This window comes from Pelodiscus sinensis, chromosome 2, assembly GCF_052426305.1.
Source record: "Pelodiscus sinensis isolate ZL-2025 chromosome 2, ASM5242630v1, whole genome shotgun sequence".
NCBI classification, from domain to species: domain Eukaryota; kingdom Metazoa; phylum Chordata; order Testudines; family Trionychidae; genus Pelodiscus; species Pelodiscus sinensis.
In genome coordinates this window covers 77,030,747-77,046,099 of record NC_143053.1, presented here as the reverse complement: position 1 = coordinate 77,046,099, position 15,353 = coordinate 77,030,747, and the positions used below count along the sequence as shown (strand labels likewise).

Genomic DNA, 15,353 nt, shown 5'->3' with positions numbered 1-15,353 from the left:
TGAATGCAAGCCGGCAAGCATGTCTGTTAAGGGTGAGTAACTGTGTTGCAGTTGTGTAAGTGAAATAATGCTAAAATACAGATCACAGGACAGTTCACAAAAAGAGATGCATAAGGAACTGTGTTAAATTAGGGATGTAACAATTAACTAGTTAACTGGTTACTCTTGGTAACTATTTAACCAGTGGGCTGGGGAAGGCTGCTCCAAAGCAGCCTGGCATTTAACTGGTTAACATTTTAAATTATAATTAACATTCTTATGTTAAATAAATATATTAAATAATGTTAAAAAGTAAATTATATTTTATAAGAAGCAATAAAAGGGAATTTTACTGCTTTCTGTATATGTCTTATTGACACAGCTTTCAAAGGCTGTAAAAAAATTTGAAAGTCATTTTATGTCTTATTGACAGTGGATTCTTGGTCTGGGTAGATGACAGGGCAGACAATGAGTAATTTATCAGCTAGGCTGTAATCTAGCAAAACAGATTAGGGTAGGTGGCTAATGACTGGAAGGAACTAGCCAGCCACTAAGAGCCTACAAGGAGCAATCAAGAATACATAAAAGCAATGGTTTAAAGTTCTCTCTTTTATAAACATTTCATTCTAAAAATATTTTCTAAAATATTTTTACTTTATTCTGCTACAATACTAATTAACATTTTTCTCGTTTATTTTAAATCCTTTAAACTGGAGGGGGGGGGGGAGACAGTGGAAGGGCAACATAGGACATACAACTAATGGACTAACATGGATTTAATAAAGACAGAAACAGCATACCTGTGCTCAAAAGTGGGGTAACTCATTACTAAACTATTATGCTCATTTGCTTTATGCTTACTTAAAGTGGTAAAATATTGCCCTAATGTTTTCATATTAAACCTTTAAACTAGTTATGCTTTGTAACTAGTGCGGACAGTGCTTTTTAATCCTACATATTATAAAGACGTTTGCTAGAAACCTCAAGATGAGTCTGCTTCTAGCCTGAAGTAAGGTCATCTCCAGGTCATCTCATCATCTTCCCCGCAACCATACCCACTGCAAGACCCTTGCCCCCACCATCTTCCTTACTCTAAGACTCCTTCCACTTTCTGAGCTAATTCATCTGAATGTAAATGACTGAGTCCTGATGCTTTACATTCTACACATGTAAGCAGGGTCTGAACCACTGCTTCCAATGAAGCCAACTGCCCTGTAAGATTCAACTGTTAATATGTAATTACATTTCATGCTGGAATGGGAAAGGAATCTGGAGTGTGGTTATGTAAATCCAGTTCAGCCAGTGCTATAGGTAGCCAGTACAAGCAGCGGTAGGCAGCCAGCGGGGCAGCTAGCAGTGGCAGGTGGCCAGTGGAGCGGCTGGCAGGAGCAGCGAGGAGTGGCCAATGGAGTGGGTGAGACACCCTCTATCACCACCTCCTGCCCAAGAGTGGGAGGTGAGCTCTGAAAATCACTTCGGAGCTCTGGTCTGCCTTGACCAAGGGCAGCCACTGTGAGTGGGGTACACAGAAAGGTTGGGCATGCAAATGGGACACTTTCATTGCTGGATTTGTGAGCCTGAGAGGCAAAAGATATTGCTCAATCCGCTTGAGCTGGGACATTCACTCATGGGTTGGTTATGAACTCTGTCGCTGTGTCTAGACTGGCAAGTTTTTCCGCAAAATCAGATGATTTTGCGGAAAAACTTGCCAGCTGTCTACACTGGCCGCTTGAATTTCCGGAAAAGCACTGCCGATCTCCTGTAAAATCATCAGTGCTTTTCCGGAAATACTATGCTGCTCCCGTTCGAGCAAAAGTCTTTTTCCGAAAGACTTTTGCGTGAAAGGGCCAGTGTAGACAGCACAGTACTGTTTTCCGAAAAAAAAGCCCAGAGCGGAAAACCGCGTCTAGATTGGCCATGGATGCTTTTCCGCAAAAAGTGCTTTTGCGGAAAAGCATCCTGCCAATCTAGACGTGCTTTTCTGAAAATGCTTTTAACAGACAACTTTTCCGTTAAAAGCATTTTCGGAAATTCATGCCAGTGTAGACGTAGCCTGTTTGTGGTGTTTTCCCACGTTAATGCCACATTATTTCTCTCCCTCTTTCATTAAAAGTTTCTTTCTTACACTCAGACTCCGTGCTTGCAAGTGGGGAAACATTGCCTCTCGGAGGCACCCAGGGGTACGTGAATTTCCCAGGCTATTGGGTGGGGGCTCAAGCCAATTCTGTGTGGGATGGATGAAGAGGAACCCCTAGATATTGAACCCAGCCCTGGCTGCTGCCAGTGCTTCCTGGCAGAAGGGTTACACACAAAACTAAACTCTAATAATATCCTTTACCCCTAAGATATTTGCCAAATTCCTGGTTTTCAAATCTTAGGACTGGTGTTTATACAGTATCAAAGCAGCCATAAGGGAGCGCTGGTTGGGCAGTGCTGCGCCAGGAAAAAGATTACATTTGAAAAAAAAAATGTGTAAACAGACAGCTTTTAAAACAATATAACCTATAAAGTTCAGGTCTGCCTTACCTCTCTATCAAGTCCAGCTGCTACTGTGATAATGTCACCAGTCTCATTGTTGATTGTAAACATATTCGGTGAGGGGGTGCTTGGGGCCTGCGACAAGATTCTATATCTCAGCATCCCATTCAGTGCATTGGGATCATCAGCATCAATAGCAGTGACAGTCATTACGTAGGTTCCTAACAGCACAATAAATAATTAGTATTAAATAAACAGTTTGCTTGAATTACACAAGGTCATTTCCAAGCACAAATAATGGTCAAAACATTGACTTCTTTTGATAAACATTACACATTCTTTCCTTTAACCAAAGGAAATGGAATAGGCCTAAGTCCCAGGATTAATGAAGCAATTGAGCACATAATACAAGATAACAACACTGGTGTTTATACAGTATCAAAATTGCTTATTACTGGAAAAAGCTCCAAAAGGTAATCAAATGCTACAGTTCTACCATAAACACATTTAATTAACAATGAAGGCTCTAAAGTTTAAATAGCAAGCTCAATTGCTGGGCGAAATGAAACTTACGATAGTAAAAACAGGTTGAATTTTAAAATGTGGTGTATATGTTAACTGTGTATGAGAATCAATGTAACTCAACAAAAAAATCAAAATAAAGGCTTTTCTAGATAGAATTTCTTTTGCCTTTGCAACCATGACGGTTTTAAAATCATGTTGGTTCAAGAACTTGGCATAATAGGTCTTCAAAGAAACAGTGGGGCATGTCAGTTGTCCTAAAAAATCCTTGGAGTGCAAAGAAAAAGTTTTTTTCCACAAAATTTGTATCCACATGTAAATCTCAACTTCTTCCAACTTTGATGTTGTTCAAACACATAATTCTGGTTCTGAAGAAAGCCTGAAGCTGTGCAGATTGATTCCAAATCCAATTTTTTCCAGTATTACTGAGATTTACATCTAGGCCTATCATATGCATATACATGCCCCAATCCTGTAATTAGAGTGCATCTAGACTACAAGGTTTTGTTGACAAAAGTGGACTTTTGTCAACAAAACTATACCTGCATCTACACTACCACCAAGTACTGTTGACAGTAAGTCGACAGAAAGCAGTTTTGTCGACGACAGTAAACCTCATTCTACGAGGAATAACGCCTTTTTTCGACAGTTACGTCGGAAAAAGGCGCTATTGCAGCCATACTGTGCTTTTTCAAAAGAGAGCGTCTAGACTGTCAAAGAAGTGGCTTGTTTTGTCAACAGAGCTGGCTGTAGTCTATACGCTCTTTTTCAACAGAGGCTTTGTCGACAGTATCTGTTGACAAAGCCTCTGTCCAAAAAAGCCTGTAGTCTAGACGTACCCTTAATGACATGCAGTTGACAATTGCACTTGTTCTCTGTCAATTGCATGACTGCATCTATTAGAGATGCTAATTTTAGACTCTTGTTTTTCTCAGTCTTGACCTAAATAAATTGTATCACATAGATCACAATCTACTATGCAATACATATTATATTACATATAGTTACTTTATATATAAAACAGAGAATAATCTCAAAATTTATATGTAATGTTATAAACTCTCTGAGGTTATTACATGGCATTCTTTTTTAATCAAGAAAACTATTGTAGATTTTTTTTTTAAAAAACGTTGAGGTTTTTTTTTTCCTAGACACCGAGTCACTGGTTTCTTGCAGTTACTGCCTTTGAAAAGGACACTTGTGTAGGCTGCTAGAATATAATACACAAAAATCTTCAGGGTGTATAAATACTCAAAACTGTCACAGGATAAACAGAAGATAAAACAAACAATTTTTTCCACTACCAAATACAGTGTCATTATTGTAAATCTGTACACCTTTTAGTTTTATTTTTAATCCCATGGAGTTCTCTTTGCTCAAAACCTGACTAGTCAGGGGAAAAATTTTATTACAGGAAGGGGCATACTAAAAGATCACTAATCAGTTACCTAGAAACATGCTAATCTTCCACAATAAATTGCAAAACAGTTATTTGGCCTTCCTTATTTGTCAGATTATTCCAAACTTGAATGGGGGATACCATAATGTAAATATTTGGTTGTTGTCCAAATACAATATTTCTTTCTCCATTTTCCTTTTCTGCATTGTCTCTCACTCATTCCCTAACACGTGTAATGCTTTTTTCTGTTAAATTAATTTTTATCATCCAAAAATAAAAATTACAAATTAGGGATAATGACAATATAGCATCCTGAAGTTTTTGTTGATGCATCTTTCAAAACCATTATTACTTCTAAATGTATTTTTCTCTGAAATTAAAACAACCAACCAAACAAACTATTTTTACACAGAAAGCCTGCTTTTACCTGGCTTTGATCCTTCAGGGACTGTCCCATTCCAGACCTGGTGTAAGAACTCAGGCCTATTGTCATTCATATCAATAACATTAATGACAATATCAATAGGATTCTCCACCTGGTTTCCATTTACATCCACTGCATGTGCTCTCAGCTGCAAAAGTCATTGGTAATTATGTGAGCTTACAAAACATCTGAACATACATGCACATTAGTACAGAAGACAAGAAATTGTACACTAACCATTTTACCCTGAAATATTTCAGTATCTTATTACTTCCCTATCTTGAAGACTCAATTTTCAGTTTACTTAAGGGGAGTCTGTGGAGCCTGAATTAAACGGGCAAAACACATGTAACTGAGGGCAAAAGGAGCTTATTAAATTTAAGGATAGATACTAATTTCTTTTTATTTTCTATTTTTGAAGGTCCTTTTTCCTTCTGGAAATGTCTTGCGTTGAGAAAGAAAAAATAGTCTCAATAGTTTACCCAGAGGAGATAGATTTATGAAGGGCAGGTTTCAGAATGCCCAAGGCCTAATTAATTTAAGGATCCTGAATTACTTTTGGAATAATAATACTATAGAACGTTTTACAGGCTTTTGTACTTCTTAACCCTGACTGCTAGTGGAAAATGTCCTGAACTATTCTACATGGAGATCTTCTGTCCATCAGAAAATGTTTGTTGGTGATCCATCTGGAACAAGTATTGCTTCATTTTTGTAAATTCTGGAATGGTATTATGTAAACTGTGTTGTAAGAATATATCAAAGGAAAAGAGAATATTCTTAACTTACAATCTAAAAAAGACGAGTACAGGCAGTCCCCGGGTTACGTACAAGATAGGGACTGTAGGTTTGTTCTTAAGTTGAATTTGTATGTAAGTCGGAACTGGCATCCAGATTCAGCCGCTGTTGAAACTGACCAGCAGCGGCTGAATCGGACACGCCTGGGGCAGAGCAGCTGGGGTGCTGCTGGGTTGGTCCCGCAGTGCCGCTCCTCGGCGCTACTGAACCAACCCGGCAGCACCCCAGCTGCTCTGCCCCAGGTGTTCCCAAGTCAGCCGCTGCTGAAACTGATCAGCGGCTGACTACAGGAAGCCCTAGGCAGAGCTGCTCTGCCCCGGGCTTCCTGGAATCAGCCGCTGATCAGTTTCAACAGCGGCTGAATCTGGACGCCTGGGACAGAGCAGCTGGGGCGCTGCTGGATAGGTCCCCGCAGCGCTGCACGTCGGCGCTGCGGGGACCAACCCGGCAGTGCCCCAGCTGCTCTACCCCAGGTGTCCCCAAGTCAGCCGCTGCTGAAACTGATCAGCGGCTGATTCCAGGAAGCCCGGGGCAGAGTTGCTCTGCCTAGGGCTTCCTGTAGTCAGCCGCTGGTCAGTTTCAGCAGCGGCTGACTTGGGAACACCTGGGGCAGAGCAGCTGGGGTGCTGCTGGATTGGTCCAGTAGTGCCGCACCTCGGCGCTGTGGGACCAACCCAGCAAACCCCCAGCTGCTCTACCCCAGGCATCGGCGAGAAAAGCTTGGTCTGCTGGGGGGTGGGGAGGACGCACTAGATGCGTCCCCCCCCAGCAGACCAGGGAGACGCGGAGTGGCTTTTCTCGCCACAGAGGACGTGGGCGGCGGGACCGCGGTGCATCTCCCTATTCTGCTGGGGAGGGGGGGGGTGCACTAGCTCTGCCTCTCCCTGGTCTGCTGGGGGGAAGTGCCCCCCGTGCCGCCAGAGGGGGCGACAGTGGGGGAGGCACCTCACACTAGGGCCCCCCCCCAATTCATAACTAGGGGTCCGACATAAGTTGGACCGACGTAACCCGGGGACTGCCTGTATCTATTTAATTTTGCTGGCAGGGTATGGCAAAAATTGTTCTCACTTAACAATTGAAAATTCAACAGTCTAAAGTTTATGTCTAATTCTTCCTAAGTGATATTTGGGAGTCCTACTCAATATACCTTAAAGAAGCTAATACAGTCAGTGCTATGTCCACAGGAGAGCTTCCCTGCTGACACAGCTACCACCTTTCATGGAGGCAAGACTTATTAAGACAATGGGGCTATGTCTACACTACACAGTTATTTTGGAATAAACTACTCGGCTACGTCTACACTGGCCCCTTTTCCGGAAGGGGCATGTAAATTTCATGAGTCGTCGTAGGGAAATGCGCGGGGGATTTAAATATCCCCCGCGGCATTTAAATAAAAATGTCCGCCGCTTTTTTCCGGCTTTTAAAAAAGCCGGAAAAGAGCGTCTATACTGGCCCCGATCCTCCGGAAAAAGCCCCCTTTTCCGGAGGCTCTTATTCCTACTTTGAAGTAGGAATAAGAGCCTCCGGAAAAGGGGGCTTTTTCCGGAGGATCGGGGCCAGTGTAGACGCTCTTTTCCGGCTTTTTTAAAAGCCGGAAAAAAGCGGCGGACATTTTTATTTAAATGCCGCGGGGGATATTTAAATCCCCCGCGCATTTCCCTACGACGATAGGTGAAATTTACATGCCCCTTCCGGAAAAGGGGCCAGTGTAGACGTAGCCCTCTAGTATAGTTATTCCGAAATAGCTTATTTCAAAATACCATGTCTACACTGCAGGGAAGCCTCCAAATTAGTCCAAGGCAGCCTAATGTAGATGTGCTCTCTCAATTTACAGCCCCAAGAGGAATAACTTAGAATGGCCCTGGTGGGGGGCTACTTCAAAATAACAGAAGTGAAGCGTCTACACGCACCTTATTTCAAAATAGCTATTTTGGAATAGGTGTTATTCTTCGTAGAATGAGGTTTACAGAAGTCGGAATAAGCCATCTGTTATTTCAAAATTATTTTGAAACAATGGAATTGCCATGTAGACGCTCGCATAGCTATTTTGGAATAACGGCAGCTATTCCAAAATAACTTTGCTGTGTAGACACACCCTGGGACAGCACTTTCCTGTAGGCTTAAGACTGTTTCCACCAGAAGTGCTACAGTATTGGAGCTGTATCGGAGCAGCTCCATTGGTGTAAATGCTAAATGCATCCTGAAGTGGAGATCTGGGAGGCAAAAACATGTAAATGTAGCTCAGAAGTTGTTTTGACACAGAGTTATAGGACACAAGGAGTGAGATTTGTCTACCATGTTCCGGAAATTCTGTCTTAAAGCAGGGCTACTCAACACGTGGCGGCGCACAGCCGTTTGTTTGCAGCCCACGGTGTGGTTTGGGTTTACGCAGAGCTCAACATGTGGCCTGCGGATGGGATGCTTTGAACATGGCCTCCACTGGGAATATGCTCCAGGTGAAGAGCCTCCCAAGTGGGGCAAGCATTGAAAGATACAAGCGGATGGGCTGGCTGGAACAGCTGGGTACAGGGTGTCGGCATTTCTAGCCCCCAAGGAGAAGGCGCCGGGAGTGCTGGGGCATTGTTGGGAAGTGCTTTGTATTCATGCCTCTTGCTTCAGGGTGCAAGAAGCTATTTGCATATATATTTGCATATATATTTGCATACATATGCAACCACATTTAAGTTGTGGCCCTTGGCATGTGCTGAGAGTATCGTTGTGGCCCTCGGGGCATCCACAGTTGATTAGCCCTGTCTTAGAGCAGTGCTTCTCAAACTGGGCGTACTAATGGGTCACTCCAGTTTGTTTACCTAGGCTGCATCTAGACTACATTCCTTATTTTTTGTAAAGGGATGTAAATTAGGCATTTCGATATTGCAAATGAAGCTGGGATTTAAATATCCCGCCCTTCATTTGCATAATGGCATCTGCCGCTTTTGTCAAAACAGGGCTTTTTCAAAAAACAAACAAAAACGGCAGTTTAGACGGGAATCTTTCGAAAATAAAACCCTTTTTCGAAAGATCCTGTAAACCTCATTTTTTGAGAAGTACAGAATCTTTTTCAAAAGGGTTTTATTTTCGAAAGATTCCTGTCTAAACTGCCGGGTTTTTTTAAAAAAAAAAAACCATTTTAAAAAAAAGCAGCAGCCGCCATTATGCAAATGAAGCACAGGAAATTTAAATCCTGGCTTCATTTGCAATATCGACACGCCCAATTTACATCCCTTTACCAAAAAAGGAAAGTAGTCTAGACATACCCTTAATGGCCCTCACAGCTCCCGCTGGCTTCAGTTCACTGTTTGCAGCCAAGAGTTGCTGCGGAAATCAGCGTGATCCAAGCTGCTGCTTTCTGTGGCTCCCTTTGGCTGCAAACAGCAAACCGCAGCCAATGGGAGCTGCGAAGCTCCGTGGCTGCGGAGTCGTTAAGTAAACAAACTGGAGCGGTCAGTTAGCAGCTCTCTCAAAGTGGACCCATGGTCCACTTCGAGAAACACTGTCTTAAAGATTGTCAGAAAATTCCTTAGACAATAATACTTAAAAGCTGTAACTGAAAAGGAAAGAGCTAAAACAAATTATATTGGTAAATTCAAATTCTTGGTAAAATCTGATGAATTTTAGAACTGCTTCAACCTAATATGGTTAAACTCCATGAATGACAACTGCCAAATCCTCTGTCCAGGAAGCAGGGTTACACTTGCTCCTCAGATGAATTGTTCACTATAGCTATTTTACTCTGGAAATTCTCTCCAGGAACTCTCTCTTTCCCCCTATCATTTCAAATGGAGGCCCATTTCAGGTCAAAACTTGGTTTCCTGCTCTGCAATCAAACTTTTTTTTTCTATTAGGGCTGCAGAAATATTTGGTCTACTTTGCAATTTCTTTAGAACAAAGAACATAGCTTTCATAAACAGAGAGACCTAATTTACAATTATAATTCCATTAAAATGCTTAGATATGCCCTGAAAACGAAAACTGGTAGCTTTTCTTCCCATCCATTTCTTACATTTTAGCAGCTGCAATTCCAGTATAATTATGTGCAAGTTAGGGTGTTATATTAAAAATAAACTTCTGGCAAACGATACGGTGGAATTTGTAATCAATGGCATAAATCAGAAAAACAAACTACAGCATTCACATTTCAGCCTTTTTTAATTATCTAAATACAGTAAATCACATTTGTTAAGCTGTTTAAACATGTGAGGAGTTCCCTGTATTACGTATAATAAGTAGAATAAATATAAATTCCAATCCGTATAAACTCTTTAAACCACATCTTGTAGAAAATTGTGCCAGATGCACAAATCAAATTTGAAGCAGATGTTACTCTTTGATTTGATAATCTGGTTTATGGCAAATTAAAATCTTACATGAAATGAAGCTATCTGCTCCCGATCTAAAGGTTTCGTCACTGACAGTTGACCTGAGATTGGATTGATGATGAAGATTCCAGTTGGAGGTTGGTCAGCTCCTGGTCCAGTAACACTGTACCTCAGCGAAAGACTTTTATCGCGATCAGACCTAATCTAAGTGTCAAGAAGATGAGGCTTATGTAAGTTAAACAGAACAAGAAACTAAAATTTAGAGTGAAGAACAGTAGATTGTCATTCATTTAATTATATTTACAAGACAATAATGGCAGAGGCATGAACACTAATAGACTTTCAATATTTTACAATACACGGTCTGAAAATCCGTGTCTGAAATTTTCAGAAGTGTAATGTGACCCTTCTGTACTTTCTTCCCCCACAAGGGGGTGAATTATATTACTAAACAACAATTAGATGCTCTTTCCCTCAAATCTATTGCACAAGATTTCTGAACACTAAAATATACTGCAAGACAGTCTCTTTCATTTTACCTTTCAAGATCTGTGTTCAGCATTCCACATTTCTTTCATAATACTTGATAGTATTGCAACCATTTATCCTTGTGAACACATGGTTACTGCAGAAGAAATACTGAACTCTGAACCGAGTTTTCCGCTAACAAATAAAGTAGAAATTGATTGTACAGTCTGTTCACTAGCAGCTTTTTCTACACCTTTAAGAAAGTGAATTGCAAATGCACAAATAGGGTGGAGCCATGTTTATGTTACTCTGGCACTCGCCCCCCCCACATCTTATCCCCACCTCCAGTAAACTGGATGTGTGGGAACACTAGTGGAATACCTACTCCCCCATCTCTGGTGCAGGAATGCCTGGTGATAGATGCCTACTTCCTGTGTGGCAATGTAGCTTCAATCAACCATGTCCTTTCCCTTATTTCCCTCCTCTGACATGCCTCTCTCTCTCTCTCTCCACCTCTCAAACACAGACCCAAACACACAAGTGGGGAGATTCTAGTGCAGGAAGCAGCAGAACTGGCTGAGTCACAACTGCCATCTTTTGCATCAGTAGAGGTTCCCTCTACTTCAGGGCAATTGGTGTCTAGATTTAAATTTACTTTGGGATATGTAAGAATAAAAAGAGCTCATAGCTCACAGAACTAGTTCCAATATCCGATGTACAGGTGTCAACAGAATTTGGTCCTTTAATCTTCAATAAGCAGAATGATGATCAATGACACTAGAAACTGACATCCAAGGAATTCTGAAATCATACCCGGCCTTCTCTGTTAATTGCCTTACCCTAACTAATTCCTGAGGAAAAGGCCCTCTGGAGTTTTCTGGTAAATTGATTGGAGGGATGACCCAGTCTCTCTTCTGTCTCTGCAGATGACTGCTGTGCTTATGTTGTTGCCGTGGAAATACTATTTCTTCAATTTTCTTCTGATCCTTACAAACATATATTAGAATAAGAATTAGTAAAGATGTTATACTGAAGAATAGTTTTCATACTGCCTGACATGCACTCTTCATTTAGGGTTGCCAGATGGATTCACAAAAAATACCGCCCTCCCACCCCCCAAAAAGCTGGGGGGGAAGGGACCAGGGCTGAAATGCAATTGTGGCCCCTTTAATTCCCAGGCTGCTCCCGCCTCCTTCCGCCCCAGCCAGCTTGTCCCACATGGCCTTCCGTGGGGTGCTCGAGCCGGGCCTTGAGAAACAAAAAATACCGGACATTTTAAATGTCCAGTATTTTCTGAAATTTTTTATTGGATGAGAGGTGCAAATACCGGGTTGTCCGGTTCAATACTGGACAACTGGCAACCCTATCTTCATTCCATGTTCATTAAGCTATTTATTGAATTTTCAGTACAGTATGGAAATAAATAAGATTATTAATTTATCCTTGGAAATAATGGCAATTCCTTTATTCTTCATCATGCCACTTGGAGATAAGCTGGAATGATAAGCAATTTATTATCTGGTACTGCTGTGTAAATGACTTTGCACTTTCTATATTCCAGCTGGATAGTAGTTATATTGTGCACGCATTTTAATAGGATGCCTTTAAAATCTCATTAATTGGAACTACAGTTCAGGTAATGTGCTACTGTATATTAAATTGAGATCTGGGTTTGCAAAAATATAATTTGAGTTCTAAGAAAAGTTTAATACATACTGGTAAGGAATGTCTGAAATATTTATGACCTTATTAAATCGCATAGAATTAATGCTGTAATTATTTTAAACCTGTGTCACCCATGATGGATGTTGTAGATGACCCACTTTGCACAGTGGACATTAATCTCTGCTGGGTGTCAACATTTCCTTTATATTCCTTTCTACATCTGCAGTTATTTCAGCAGTTAGCTCTTGATGCATATGTGCACACAGACATGCTAGTCTGGTCAGGAAGATTCTCTCCCCCTCCAAAAAATACATTCTTTGGAGAAAAAATAGTTGTTTCTAAATGTGTCAGAGGTGAAAAATCACAGGTGCAAACTGAAAGCCAGTTTCTGCTATTCTCACTCCCTCTGAATAGTGCTTATCAGCGAGTAGCACCAGACTAGCCAGGGTGCTTATTTAATATCAGACACTACATGCTTCTTTATTAAAACTTGTCCTTAAATGTCTCAAAACCTCACAACAATTGCTTGTCTTAGAAAGATATTCAGCATAACCTAATGCAAGCTATACATAAGTCTTTGATTTGTATTATTTTACAATGGCTATATCAAGCTATGAAGAGTATTTAATTTTTTAAAAGATGCTTTGTAAAGGGATGTAAAAAGCAGGCAGTAGTGAAAGGGGTGAGGGTAGCATAATTATCACATAATATTTTACTACAGTGAGTATATTAGGTTAATTGCATATTGGCAGGTTCAATTTTGTGTTACTTTGGCTTGGCTTATATTGGTTTCCACCAGAGGGAGACTATCTTTCCTAAAAGTAATGCTGGAATCATAAATAATTTACAGCCCCCAATTTGATTACTAAGGGACAATACAAACCCAATACTCTATGCCATGAATGCTTTCCTACTATTGTGGTAAATCTACAGCTCCAGACTAATCTTGACTGATGGATTCTAGCACTGAATTGCTTATTTTGTGGTTAAATTTAACTGCTTGAATAAATACTGCAGTGCTCTCAAGCAATTATTTAAAATAAAGAAATGACCACTTCCAATTAAAATTCAGGTACAAATCTCAAACTGTACAAACAAAATGTTCAAATACAAAGGATTTCTGGATCTGTTTAAAGATCCAGGTTTCCATGACTTTAGCAGGACTACAAAACAATAGATTATGGAACATTATTTGTAAAGCTTTACAATTAATTATTTATGCACTAGTTAGTCAAAAGCAGAAAGTCAGATGTGGAGGTGAGTGACAGATATAGTCTAAAACCTACTGTCAGAGACATTTCCAAAGGCAAATGTTTTACCTTCACTGAATGCTCTGTAAATGCTGGCTCAGAGCTGAGCTTCACTACCACTTGCCACTGTTGCTGGGTTTCCTTGTCTTGAGCGTAGACGACGAATTCTGTGGGCTCCACAGAAAGCTGAAAGCTTCTTGCTGCATATACCACACCATCGTCATGTACTCTAAAGTCTGCTGGTGCGCTGCTTTCAAACTGTATTTTTCTCTTTTCATCACAGCTTCTAAACCCCACTGTAAAACACAAACACCATCATGCAGGTAAGAATTGCAAGAGACAGAGCCCGCTTAAATTCAGTCATGAGCTGGTTTGAGACGGTCAAGAACAAAAACCTGTGTCTTAAAAGACTATTTGTTGCAGTCACAATAAACTCCCTGCCATTATATGTTAAGTGCACACATTATTTGGGAATTAATACTATGAATTTTATGGCTCAGCCCATACAATAGTGGCATCTTTCAGAGAAGGAAGACTAAGCTCCTTTCCCCAGTCTGACTGCCTGTCTTCCACTACAAAGATCTTGTGCTCCACAACCAACACCCCTTTTACACAGGAGCAGAACTAATACAGCCCCCAATCTCTGACCTTGACTGAAATCACTATCACTAATAAGGGTATGTTGTAGCTGATCTAAAGGAAATTAAAGGTAATAGGGGAATAAAAAGAAACCTTGGGGCTCTAACACAGAGGAACTAGTGTCAAAGGGAATCTTTTTTTTTAAGAAAGGACATGCCTTTTTCATATCCAGAGTTAGTCAGATTTCACTGCAACCCCATTAAACTTTCTACAGAGAATAACAAAATAAGTGCAAAAAGCACATGCATTTTGTTGTTCCTATTATGGACACCTAAAATTATAGAAAAGGATGGAGTGGGATGAAAGTAGTCAAACTGCTATCATGGACTGAAAAAAAATGCCCTGGACATTTTTAATACGTGGCAATCATCACAACAAACTTGATATAGATTCAGCACCTCCAGTGCTAACAGCAGTGAAGGAAGTAACAGCACAGAGGTCAGTTAGCAACACATGGTATTAGACCTACTTTCTATTCCTGTGTCTGCCGCTGACATGCTGTATTACTGTTTCAGTTTCCCCATTTGTAAAAGGGGAATAATAATAATAATAAGAAGAAGAAGAATACACTTATTTCACAAAAATGGACGCAATTCACCTTAAATCCAGTCAATTTCAGAAAGTAAACTAAAAGCTACTGCATGTAAATGATTTAGAGAGAATTAGTAAAACAATATACATACAATACTGTAAAAGTACAACTGAAGATGTGATCATCTTCATTTCTAGTTATTTTCAGTGTTACTTGTAACAATAGTAAGTAAAGTACATAGTGTAGTTTATTAACCGATAAAAGCAAAAGCTTATAGGTTAATGCTATAGACTACACACATTTCCTCCCCCTCTCTTTGCACATACATTTTTAGCAGGGTAGCCAGCAGCCCAACTCAGTCCTGGCTCACAGCATGTCCAAGACCTATCCCTGCTGTGGCTTTGCATTTAAAGAAGCCAGGTGGGCAGGCGGCCCGGCTCAGTTCTGTAACCGCCCCACGCTCCTCAGACAGGGGCTGCCGCCACCCCATGCTGTGCTGTGTGAGGCAACAGGCAGCCAGCCAGTCCATGAGGGTAACTGTTTTTTTAAACTGGCTCCCCTCGTGGACCAGCTCCCACCTGGCATCCCATGCTGATGCCTCTGATACAGAGGGAGCAGCACAGAGTGGCAGGAGGCTCCTCGGGATTGGGGATGGAGTGCGCTGGCTGCCGGCCCTGTCTCCGGATACTATAGAATAGTCAACTAACCGATAAAAATGCATGAGATTAATCGACTATTCAATTAATATCCCTACATCAGATGGAAATCTGGCTTTATAACTGATAATTTTCTTTTAATATTTTCAGATCATCTTGAGACCTTTAGAATGTAAGAGCAACATAAGTGTAAGGATTATTAGGAAGGTTGAGCTGAAATGTAG

At 40.8% G+C, this 15,353-nt stretch overlaps 1 protein-coding gene across 3 annotated transcripts in view; it reads right to left on the bottom strand.

Annotated features, from left to right (window-relative positions):
* Window positions 1-15,353, bottom strand: part of CDH2 (cadherin 2) — a 170,233-nt gene that overhangs the window by 41,170 nt on the left and 113,710 nt on the right. For all 3 annotated transcript variants that reach the window (XM_075920791.2, XM_075920792.2, XM_075920794.2), the window contains 5 exons: window positions 13,372-13,598; window positions 11,227-11,373; window positions 9,968-10,123; window positions 4,806-4,950; window positions 2,506-2,678 (listed from right to left, as the gene is read on the bottom strand). In XM_075920791.2, coding sequence (XP_075776906.2) covers window positions 2,506-2,678; window positions 4,806-4,950; window positions 9,968-10,123; window positions 11,227-11,373; window positions 13,372-13,598 — 848 coding nt within the window. The remainder of the gene's footprint in view (window positions 1-2,505; window positions 2,679-4,805; window positions 4,951-9,967; window positions 10,124-11,226; window positions 11,374-13,371; window positions 13,599-15,353) is intronic.